Source organism: Fragaria vesca, linkage group LG5, assembly GCF_000184155.1.
Source record: "Fragaria vesca subsp. vesca linkage group LG5, FraVesHawaii_1.0, whole genome shotgun sequence".
Classification (NCBI taxonomy): domain Eukaryota; kingdom Viridiplantae; phylum Streptophyta; class Magnoliopsida; order Rosales; family Rosaceae; genus Fragaria; species Fragaria vesca.
Genome location: NC_020495.1, coordinates 12,188,118 through 12,200,415, shown reverse-complemented (window position 1 = coordinate 12,200,415; position 12,298 = coordinate 12,188,118). Strand labels below are relative to the sequence as shown.

Here is a 12,298-nt window from a genome sequence, read left to right as displayed (position 1 = left end):
ATTATGGTGTGACGTGAGCGTTGGACGCGAGCGTAGTAGCCCTATATGAGTGTCTAATTCATATAGGGGGTATGGACACATATTTATACACCCGTCTGTCCACTTTAATGGCGTAGTGAAGCACCGCATTAAGGCGTGTGACGTGAGCGTTGGACGCGAGCGTAGTAGCCCTATATAGACCCATGAATTTATATAGGGAGTATGGACGTGTGTAAATACATACATATATTATAGAGCCTGAGAGGCTCGATATTTTATGAGCTAAAAGTTTTATCGCTTGCAGCATGCATTCGATTTTCCTTGGAAATTGATTTGGGGAAACATAAATATTTTATTCGTTAATTTATTTTTGTCCACTCACTCTAACGTTTCGTTTTGAAATGTTTTCCCCTGGGCTCTTCGTTTTAAAAATGCCCAGTTTGCAGGATTGCATAGTTGAGGTCGGACATATTTGGAGAAGAGGCATAGTCAATAGTGTAGCTTCCGCTCATTTTTATATTTCTAGTCCATTTCCTTTCAAATAGAGTTGCTCTGAACTGTGGCTGTTGGCTATGAGATTATCTTGTTTAAGTTGGTAATTAAATTGGGAGATGTTGTGATTTGGGGAGCACGAAGGCTCCAGGAGTTTAAGGTTGGATTTGGATTTTTTTCAGAAGTGTTTACAGGTATTTATTAGGAAGGGTTGTCCATTTTCAAGGGAGGTTATGTCGATTTTTCGGTAAACTTTCCTTGGAGGTGGTCCTCACACGACTTACTCCGGGTTTCAGGGTGAAACTCGGGGTGGGTCGTGTCAATATGTCTCAAACTTTTTATATGGGAAGTTGCGTCTCATCTACGCGAGAGTTTTTCATGTGGAAGGTTTGACCAAACTATGTAATATAGAGGGAGATATGAGCGTTTTCGTGTGATAAGTGACGATAGATTAGGGTTGACCGTTTCGATCGAGCCCTTAACGTTGTCGGATCCAGTTGAATTTTTTACCATAGATATCTTTCGTCATAATAATCATATCTGACGGTCGAATTTTGGTTTGTGAATTTAGTCATAAGAATCACGTGTCTACTAATGTTATATAACTTGTTTAGTAGGTTATACAACTTTGTGAACCAACTCTACATAGGAAGCAAAATTATCAAAAATCTCGTAAAATAAGATGTGTTCAGAATGGTGAAATACGGCTATGGTTTAAAAATCACGTAAATCGGGTAACGTCTCGGTGCCGATAGTAGCGGTCAACCTTATTTACCGTTATTATTCCCTATGGGGAGCCCTATCGTCGGAAGGTAAATGTCTCAAAATTTTTATATAGGCGGTTGTGTCTCATCTTCTAGTGTCGTCGGCTAAAGTTATCGCCGACGACCCTTTCCCGACGAAACCATAGCCGACGAAGGCTCGTCGGTTAAGATCTTAGCCGACGAATTAAGCTAACAGGCCGACGAAACTTTTTCGTCTGCTAAAGTGTTTGTCCTGGTAGTGTTCTTACCAAAGCTATATTGTTGAATGTGTAAAATTTCATATTCACAATTTCAGGGTTGAATCAAATCCCAGATTCATTATTTTCTAAACTAAGAATATCCCCTAAAATTATTTGCTTTTCTATCTGTAATTGATAGTTGGGAACTACCTTCCCCGCCTATAGACCAGTCATGAAACTTGTAAACACGATGCATATCCCATCTCGCCATGGTGAAAGATCATCGGTACCACATCGAGAAAGTGTTCCTCGAAGCTCCACAAGAAGACACCATGATAATAGTCATGTATAGTTTGTCCCACATTGATAATATGTAAAAGGAGGGAACATTCTTTAGCTATAAAAGGAAGGTTTCCCATATGTAGAAAGGATGGATGATCTCTACTCACTCCACAAAGGCCTATTGGCCGTGATAGTTGATTCGTAAGTGGACGTAGCCATGTCCTCCGATGACATGGTGAACCACTATATGTCCTTGTGTCTCTTGTACATGATTGTCTGTTCCACCGTGATTCTACATAGTCTCCGGGATTATGCAGAAACACTATCTTAACTTATGGAAATTGTGGTCTGATTCTTTGGGTTTCTTCAATTGTGAACGGTAATGATCCAAAAATTCTCAACTCTCAAGTTTGGTGGGAACGACGTCATTGCTCTTTGTCGGAGTTGTGTGGTGGTGGTGTTGTTGTAGAGAGAGAAAAGAAGAGAGAAAGGAATGAAGATGGGTGAGTTGTTATCTGGTGTTATTTTCATTGTTGATTGTTTATTTTTTCAAAGATAGCAATATAAACATCTTTTTTTAAATGGTTTGACTTGATGGGATTTGCCTCCTAATCGATTCGATTTTATGTTATTCATTGTCGAAGAGATTCTCCAAGACTTTCTAACTTTCCTCTTTGTTATAGCTTGAATGTGTCTGTTGTTTTCTTTGTCCGTTGGGGATGTTACAACTTATTGGGATAGAGTCTTACGTTGGAGACAAGTCTCCTTCTTGTATTTGGACTTAATTCAAATTCCAATAAATGAATTTATTTTCTTTGCACTTTTCAGATAAAAGAACTACAAATTCTAACTGTTTTTATCAACAGTTACATATGTTCAAACTTAAACTCTATTTGTGAACAGTCGTGTCTTCTTATCTGACATCTATAAAAGAACGATCAATTCATTTAGAAAAATATATCGATTCACGATTCTTTTTGACATCTCTACTATCAAAATTCCTAAAGAGAGACACAAGTGAAGTTTACTAGGATTTAAGGTATCTGCGCAAAGGCCTTGGATAGAGAGTTGTATCCTGCAGGATGAATATCTACTTTCAATCAAGCACTGCACAGGTACGGGGACGAAATTTTGTCTTAAGGAAATTGCTTTTGCAAGCCTCTCTCACAAGTTTGTTCTTCTAAATTTCGTTTATATATTAGGATTGATATCTTTCTGAATCCTAGATTAGTATAAGAATTGTTTTCAATTCAGTTATCTATTTTTCTATCAATTTGTTATAGATTTTGTTGTTATATATACTGTATTGTTTCTAGTACAGCAACTAGGATTGATCTGTGCTGTCAATCTCGCCTGGGTCTAACAGGGGAGTGATATCGTTTGGTCTGTCTATTGTTTTTTTTTTTTTTTTGGGTAGTTAGGTTCCATATCTAATGCTCGCTCTTTATATTCTTGTTTTCCTCGGCTTTTCAATTTCACTCGATAAAGGTTAGGCCATCTATCCCGTTATCTGTTCCTCAAAAACAAAAATAAAAACATTAACATAATTGTGAGAGCTCCACAAAAATAGGAGGGAATTAGGGTTCGAGAGATTTCAAGTTTTCGTCGTCTGTCCGGCGGCGCCCTCGCATCTGGCAGCGGCTTCGTGCTTGCTCGTCGGTGTATGATGGGTGTGGCCGGACGGGCTATTGGTTGGGCTATGGATTGTGGTGGTCGGAGGATGGGAGAGTTAATGGCTTCGGAATGGGTGCGATCCAGTATAAGTTGGCTTGTGCTTCTGATGTGGGTCGATATGGCTACTATTCTGGTCTTTCTGATGCGTCGAGGGCAGGTAGAGGTATCGCGGGATTGGAGGTGGTTCGAGGAGGGGAAGATTGCGGTGGCGCTGCTCTGCTCAGATCGTGTTTTTTCGATCTGGGTTGGACAGTCCTGGTGTGATATGTGGAAGGTTTCAGATGAAGGTTGTGATACTTTTTCAGGCCCTCACGCGGAAGTTGGGAGGATGGTGGCGGCAGGGGGTCGACGGAGGTGGCGGAGCAGTTCTCTGAGGGATCTGCCGAGTCGGGCCAATTTGCAAGTGGATCGGGTCTTCTTTGTGGGCCTTTGTCTCTATGTCCATCTGGTGGGTGATTGGGTCTGGACTTTCTGTTTGGGCTTGAATTGGTCCTTGTTTTTACTTTTGGTCTTTGGTATTGTTAGGTTAGGGTTTTTTGTTTTTTGGTATTGGTTAGGTCTAATAAGTCTCTCCTCTTTCGAGCGAGAGTTGGGGTGTTTTGGTTTGGTTGGTATGCTACTTTGGTGGCGTTGTTCTTGGGGTTTCATCTTGGTGTTGTCTGGTTGTCAACATGTGGGTGGATTGCCTTTGCATATAGTCTGGTGGTTTTTGGACACGGTGTTGAAGAAGGATAATTGGCTCGGTTTATTGTTGGTAGCAAGGTTATATCGTTACTTCCAGGCTTTGGTAGCTCGTATTGGGAGTAAAATTTGGTTAGGGGTTGGGTCCTTTTGGCTCATGGATGTTGTTTTTTGTAACGGACCTGTAACTATGGTTATTGGTAGGAATGGGCGTTTTGGTGTAGGCACCATAACCGATCATTCCGTTATGCTGTAATTTTTTTTGTTATTAATGAATTTTCTTCTAAAAAAAAAAAAAAAAAACAATTAACATGTTATGTAATTTAGCCATTTCATCGGAACAGATGAACGCATATTAAAGTTGTTGAAGCTAGCTAATATATGAAATCCTTCTGTACTTCCTAGTTGTTAACATATATATACGAGGCTAAGAATTAGTTATAGCATATCAGTCCCGTTCACCTGGTCACCTACTGACCAGGGAACATTTGGTCAACTGCCCTTAGATCAAAACCAACTTAAGTCAGATGGTTGGGATTTATTGACCCTTATTTGATTTAAATTTATATCTTGTATTTTTTTTTTTTAAATCAGCATTGAGTTCTTCATTGATTTGCCAGACTTCTTCTCTTCTACTCCTTTTTCCGATCTACTTCTTTTTTTCTCGGACTACAGACGTCTTCTACTCTTGTCATCTTCTCACAAAATCCATGAAATTTGATGCAAACCTAGAATAGATTCACCAGAGACAGACCCACTCGTCTTCTCCTCTTCTCATCCTCTCTAAACACAAGTAAATTCTGTAAATCTCTTTTCTTATATTCTAAAAACCCCATATTTTTTCCTCTTTAAACCCAATTCTCTAGTAGCTTAGCATCAACCCTTTTCCTCTTTAAACCCAGTTCGTCGATTCTCCGGTCGAATCTGAAATTTTCCCTAAATTTTGTAATCTTGAGAGAAGAGTAGAAGAGGAGAACACGTGATTCAGCGTTGGGTCTCCGTCCCCGACGAATCCATTCTAGGTTTGTAGCAGATTTTATGGATTTTTGTGAGATGATAAGAGGAGGATTGAGGAGAAGAGGAGAAAAAACCCAGAAAGGATTTGCTGGAGAAGAAGATGAAGACTCGGTTCGTGGGAGAAGACTTAAACAGTAACTGATACTGATTAGAAAAAATACAAGATATAAATTTAATTCAGATAAGAGTCATTAAATCCCAACCATCAGATTTAAGTTAGCTTTCATTCAAGGGCAGTTGACACGGAACTGTATAATAACTGGTATCATATATATGAACCTTTATTGTCATGCACTACCATTACTGTGTCATTAACAAAAAATGAACCTTTATTGTCATGCACTACCATTACTGTTGTTTTTTTTTTTTTTTTTGAGAATGACAGTACCATTTCTTCAAAATTACAACGTGGGAATACATGGTTCACCCAACACACCAACCTGAATCAAGTACAGCTTATAATTTTGCTTCTGGAACTTAGGCCATTTCCTCCGATCCGAAAGGTTGCTGAAGCATGCCAACACTCGGCATGCATTCACCTAATTTTCAATAACAGCCGATTTTGGTAACCACCAGTCAACGCCCAACCAAGAAAGTATGAATCTGGTCAATCATTGGTGTCGTATGTATATAATTCCATGTCACTTCACAATCGAGGTAGCTCGCGCAGTATCAAGTGTTAACTCCCTCCATCTCCTTGGTGGTCTCAGAAGGCCACCGGAAGATAAGGAACCACTATGGACAAGGAAGAAGAAGTTCTGATTCTTAACCAGCCCTTATTAGAAGAACCGGCGACCAGAAACACTCCACCTGAAGATCTACAAGGAAAGAGCCTTAGGTTAAGAGTTTGGATAGAAACCAAGAAACTATGGCGCATCGTGGGGCCCGCTATCGTGGCCCGGCTTGCCTCCTTCTCCATGAACGTCATTACTCAGGCCTTCGCTGGCCACCTCGGTGACAATGAGCTCGCTGCATTCTCCATCGTCAACAATGTCATCCTCGGCTTCTCATTTGGTCTTCTGGTACATGTCTTTCCAACACTTGTTGCCACTAATAGTATTAATGCTCGATCACTGGGAACGGTTGTTTAATTTTCTTCACGTTTTGAATTTTGGTTTTGAAAAGTTGGGAATGGCAAGCGCGCTGGAGACTTTATGTGGCCAATCTTTTGGGGCCAAAAGGTACTCAATGCTTGGGATTTATCTCCAGAGATCGTGGATCGTGTTGTTCATATGCTGCATTCTGATAACACCGGTTTTTATTTTCGCTTCCCCGATTCTGAAACTATTGGGGCAGACAGATGAAGTGTCAGAGCTTTCAGGGATTGTGTCCCTTTGGGTTTTGCCATTGCATTTCAGCTATGCGTTTATTTTCCCGTTGCAAAGGTTCCTGCAGAGCCAGCTCAAGAACTTTGTGACTTTGTGGATGTCCTTGGTGGTTTTGGTGGTTCATGCCCTGATAAGCTGGATTTTTGTCTATGTTTTGGATTTTGGACTTGTGGGTGCCGTTGTGGCCTTGGATATTTCATGGTGGCTGTCGGTCTTCATGATGCTTGGGTATGTGACTTGTGGTTGGTGTCCGCTGAGTTGGCCTGGTCTGTCTCTTGAGGCTTTTTCTGGGCTCTGGGAATTTGTCAAACTTTCTACTGCTTCTGGCGTCATGCTCTGGTAATAATAATATTGCAATTTTCCCTCCTATATTTGGTTTAATTCTTCTTCTTTTTTTCTTCTTTTCCCTAACAATAATTGGTTAGAGGTAATAATAATATTGCAATTTTCCCTCCTATATTTGGTTTAATTCTTCTTCTTTTTTTCTTCTTTTCCCTAACAATAATTGGTTAGAATGATTAGGACTAAACAGTAAACCAAATAGTGTGGTAAAGTTGATCCAGCTGCTAAGTATGAAACTTTCGTGTCTACGGTTCGAGTCTCGGCTCTCACCAGCTTATGACCAGTAGATTTAAGAGGTTTTTAAGTCCGTGCGCTAGCATTTTGCTAGAATACTCTTGATCTGAATACTCTGACAGTACTTGCTGAGTTATGCTAACATAACAGATATGAGTCATAGGACTTGGTCTTCCCTCATCGTTACTATTATTTGGGGTGATATAACATGTACTATTCAACACCGTAGTAGTTTCATATATGTGCCTTTAATTTCGAAAAGTCATGCATTACCCTGAGTTCTAATAAATGTTTCCATTGATATACACAGCTTAGAATTCTGGTATTACAGAATTTTAATAGTGATGACCGGAAACTTATCGGATGCGACTATTGCCGTTGATGCGTTGTCAATTTGGTATGAGACGTCTGTTTTATCAACATTTCCCTCTCAATGTATAATCCAATTTGGTTGAGATTGGAGAACTCTTAATTTTATTATTCCAGTTTTACTACTCTAATGCTTAATCCTTTCTTGTTTCTTGGAATCAAATATTACAGCATGACTGTAAATGGGTGGGAGTTCATGATTCATTTAGCTTTCTTGGCTGGAGTCGGGTACCATTTCTTTTCACCTCTTTCCACACTCGTCATTTTATAGAATTGAAAACGTAATGAATTTGAGTCTAGCAATTTTCTGGAAATCATATTATGGATCACGCAGGGTAAGGGTAGCAAATGAGCTGGGAGCCGGAAATGGTCAGGCAGCAAAGTTTGCATCCAAGGTTGCAGTGGCCGAATCCAGCTTCATCTCCCTATTCTTTTGTGCACTCATTGTTGCGTTACATGACAAGTTCGCATACATCTTCACATCAAGTGCTGATGTCCTCCAAGCAGTTGATCAGTTGTCTTACCTCTTGGCTGTCACCATTTTACTTAACGGGATTCAACCCGTTATATCAGGTTAGTTTGTCAATACGATGAATGCAATTTTGGGCACATGTTTTCCTGCTTGGAACTGGAATGATTGAGAAGGAATCCAAGTAGACTAAGATTTTGTATTGGGTTCAAGTATGGTTTTTCATTGAAGTAATCTCTATGATTTGTGATCTCAACTATGATTGTGTCCTCCTTTCTATAACAAGTGTTTTTCATTTTGACAGGAATAGCTATAGGCTCAGGATGGCAAGCATGGGTGGCATACATAAATCTTTTCTGCTATTACATTGTTGGGCTCCCACTTGGAATAGTTTTGGGATTCGTTGCCGATTATGATGTTTTGGTATGGTTGCTCTTTCATCAGCCTCCAGCACATTTCCCTCCTAAATAACCAAATCATAGACTTCAATTACGGACTAACTTGTGCAAATTAATGTAAAACAGGGTATGTGGTCTGGGATGGTCCTTGGTGGTACTTTGGTACAAACTGTAATTTTGGCTATCATCACAACACGTCGTGATTGGGAAAATGAGGTACAAACTCGTTATCAATAACCATACAGTCATCAAATTTTTAATCAAATACAATAATTTAAACAATGAAATATGTTGAGTAGATTTGGTGGCCTATTCATGGTTGAGAATGACAATCGTTTATCGCATCATATCTGGTTGACCTAATTTTGCAGGCACTGACTGCTGGCCGGCGAGTGAAGAAGTGGTCTAGACCAGATAATCAAGAAGAGGGACAGCAATGACCGTAGAAGCTTATGCAGAAGGAAAATAACATATAGGAGCATTATAGTTTTCCTGTCATATTCATCGAACTCATTTTTGTAACATTCTGATTATGATGTTGTGTAAAATTCGATCCAGAACCATTTCTCTTGATAGAAAAGTGTAAAGGTCATTCGTTCCATGCAAAATTCATTATCTTCAGGCTACGCTTTGGAACGAATGACTTCATGAATTTGACTTCATGATCGCAGTGTGGTGGGATTGAAGTGTGGTGGGACTGAAGACTTCATATTTGCAGTGTGGTGGGACTGAAGATCGGAATGGGAGCCATATATAGGTGGTTTGAGGTTTGCGACAAGCCGATATGTTGTTGACCAGGCGACGCTTGTAGCAGCGACATCCATTTGGTGTGAGTGTGACCATGGTCTTAAAGGCTTAAGGCTAGAAGAGCCACCTGACTGAACCGGTGGTAAAATCTCTTTCGAGATGTACATCCATTACCGGTCTGATCTTGGCGGGAGAGAGGAAGAGATGGTTGATCATGTGGGTCTCAGCTCTCGTGGCCTGCAGCAATGTGGCCTGGTGGGACAGGCCTTTGGGTTTCTATTTTTCTTTTTTCTCTCTTTATCGTGTGCTTCGCCAGTAGGCTTTTGTGGGAGGCGCTTCTAGCCTGTATTGTTGCTAGGTCGAAGTTGTTCGTTGGTCTAGTGAGTGAAAACGTAAAGTAATGGGTTTTTAGGCGTCATACTCGTCTGGACAGTTGCATTTTTCTTATAAGAGTAGAGGTTTTCACTGCATTTTTCTTTGTGGTTTTAGGTTTAAAGCGTCTATTTTTTTTTTACTTTAGTTTTTGATTGTCCGTCTTTTTAAATTTTAGTTTTTTGTCGTCCATCTTTTTTAACTCTAGTTTAAGTAATTTGTTTTTTTGTTTCAAATAATGGCTTTTTGAGCTTTGTATTAAAGTTTGTCTCTTGCTTGTCTAGACGTAGGACATGTATGTATTAGAGTTAATTATCTCATGTTTGACCAATGGTTGTATTTGCTTTTTGTCCACTAGAATTTATCCAATTTAAAAAAAAAAAAAACTTAAACTTTTCTTGAAGTGAGCCAATCATACTAATAAATCTAACAAAATCTACTTACAAAGCAAATACAAAGAACTCTCTCTAATGTTTGGACTTGCCTCTAGGTTTCGCTATATGCTTCAACTTTGGTGGAGCGCTTTAGGATTTCATTACAAAACTTTTCCAACGGAGGTTGTGCACCTTGTGTTATGCAGACCAACCAATGGCCGGATATCAGCGATGACGATTCAGGGAGGTGGTATAGTGCTTTAACCATGACAATTTGTTGAGGTTGAGAGCGAGTTCAATGAGACTAAATGATTTGATACCCCGACTCTCAAGTCTATCGATGTGGTATCGGAAATCTTATCTTTCTATTATATCGGTACTTCTGTCAATTTTTTGTGACTGCTCCGTCAAATTGATGACCACTTGAGCACATGGAGCAAAAAGGAAAATAGAAAAATGACACAAATGATCCTCAATTGTTTTTCCCTCAACTTCTTCATGGTTCCTCTTTGCATCTGCAGATCGCACATGTTTTATAATCTCTCCTACTCTTGAAGGATGATCTATATATAATGGCTAGAATCCGAAATTGTTCATATATTTTTAAAATTGATTCTTCAAAGCTGGTCGTAAGATAACATTAACAATTGCTCCATTTAAGAGTCTCAGTTTTGTCTTATAGTAGTACCAAAATGCACTCTCTTAGAAGTTTCTAATTCCCGATTCGGTTCTAAATCTATCGAAAGTTTTACATATTGACCAAGAATGAACATTTTAATTAAGAGACAAGTTCTTCCTTTTCTTCAAAAAATAAAATATTTGATTTTTTTTTTTTTTTGTCGTAAAATATGTCATTGATGTTTGATATCATTTGACATAAAGCGCATATTGCGAAATCCTTAATCCCCCTCTAGACTCCATTTCACTTGCAAACCCCAACTCGTGTTGGATTCAGCTTTTAATCTGCTTCAGGAGCGTAAGCCATTTGTTATAAAGGTTGCTGGAGTGCCAACACTAATCAAGATTCCATTTACCTAAATTTCAATAGCAAACGATTTTGGTAACAACCACTCAACGCGCGCTAATCAAGATTTAATTTCCATGTATGATCGAATCTTGTCGATCTCAAGTGTCGTCTGTAAATAATTTATAATCTGTCACTAGCTTCATAGTCAAGCTAGCTAGCTTGCTGTTAAGTGTTAACTACCTCCATCTCCTTGGTGGTCTCACAAGGCCATCGGAAGAGAAGGAGACATGGACAGAGAAGAAGAAGAGGTTCGGGTTCTTGACCAACCCCTATTACCTGAACCATCAACCAGAGACAGTCCACCTGAAGATCTAAATGCCAAAAGCCTTCCGTCAAGAGTTTGGATAGAAACCAAGAAACTATGGCGCGTCGTGGGGCCTGCTGTCGTCTCTCGTCTTGCCGGCTACTCCATGAACGTCATCACTCAGGCCTTCGCTGGTCACCTCGGTGACAATGAGCTCGCTGCAATCTCCATCGTCAACAATGTCATCGTCGGCTTCTCATTTGGTCTCCTGGTACATTTCTCCAACGTACACCTGATTCGCACTAGTAGTATTTGCTCACTGGCAATGGTTGTTTAATTAAAATTAATATTCTTGACATTTTGAGTTTTGTTTCTTAATAGTTGGGAATGGCTAGCGCGCTGGAAACTCTCTGCGGGCAAGCTTTTGGGGCCAAAAGGCACTCACTGCTTGGGATTTATCTCCAGAGATCCTGGATCGTATTGTTCGTCTGCTGCATTCTGCTATCACCGATTTTTATTTTCGCTTCTCCGATTCTGAAACTACTGGGGCAGACAGATGAAGTGTCAGAGCTTTCTGGGGTGGTGTCCCTTTGGTTATTGCCCTTGCATTTCAGCTGTGCGTTTATGTTCCCATTGCAAAGGTTCTTGCAGAGCCAGCTCAAGAACTTTGTGACTTTGTGGATGTCCTTGGTGGTTGTGGTGGTTCATACCCTGGTAAGCTGGATTTTTGTCTATGTTTTGGATTTTGGACTTGTGGGTGCTGCTGTGGCCTTGGATATTTCATGTTGGCTCTTGTGTTTCATGCTGCTTGTGTATGCGACTTGCGGTTGGTGTCCACTGAGTTGGCCTGGTCTGTCTATGGAAGCTTTCTCTGGGATCTGGGAATTTGTCAAACTTTCTACTGCTTCTGGCGTCATGCTCTGGTAACATTGCATCTTTCCCTTCTATATAATTTGGTTCAATTTTCTTTCTTTTTCTTTTTCTTCACAATAATTGGTTTTTCTTCACAATAATTGGTTTGAATAGAACAAGAAAAATTTTATTCACACATCCTAATATAGTTAATACACACCTCTTATATTTTTTATCTAAATTTTTCCTTAAACTTCCTTTTATGCCCTTTTTATTTTACTTAATACACACCCTTTAACTCATCAACTTGTTCTTTCTGTCAATCGACTGCTCCTCATGAATCTATCACAATATTTTCTCACCTCTATGATCGATCAATACTACTAATTCAACTAAAATCAAATCGAATTAGTAAGCAAATGAAGCTTAATAAACTATCAATAGAGACAAAGTGATTGACTATTTTTTTTTTTT

General features: G+C 39.6%; 1 protein-coding gene and 1 pseudogene across 1 annotated transcript; both read left to right on the top strand.

The window, feature by feature from the left end:
* The first annotated feature begins 5,724 nt into the window (after positions 1-5,724).
* On the top strand, positions 5,725-9,151 carry LOC101307496 (protein TRANSPARENT TESTA 12-like). The gene is made up of 8 exons (XM_004299640.1): positions 5,725-6,090; positions 6,194-6,735; positions 7,283-7,369; positions 7,513-7,569; positions 7,676-7,914; positions 8,115-8,233; positions 8,335-8,424; positions 8,580-9,151. Exons 1-8 carry the CDS (start codon positions 5,806-5,808, stop codon positions 8,646-8,648), a joined length of 1,488 nt encoding a protein of 495 aa, XP_004299688.1. The 5' UTR covers positions 5,725-5,805; the 3' UTR covers positions 8,649-9,151.
* Positions 9,152-10,955: 1,804 nt separating this feature from the next.
* The window catches only part of LOC101302759, a 5,040-nt pseudogene continuing 3,697 nt past the window's right edge, over positions 10,956-12,298 (top strand).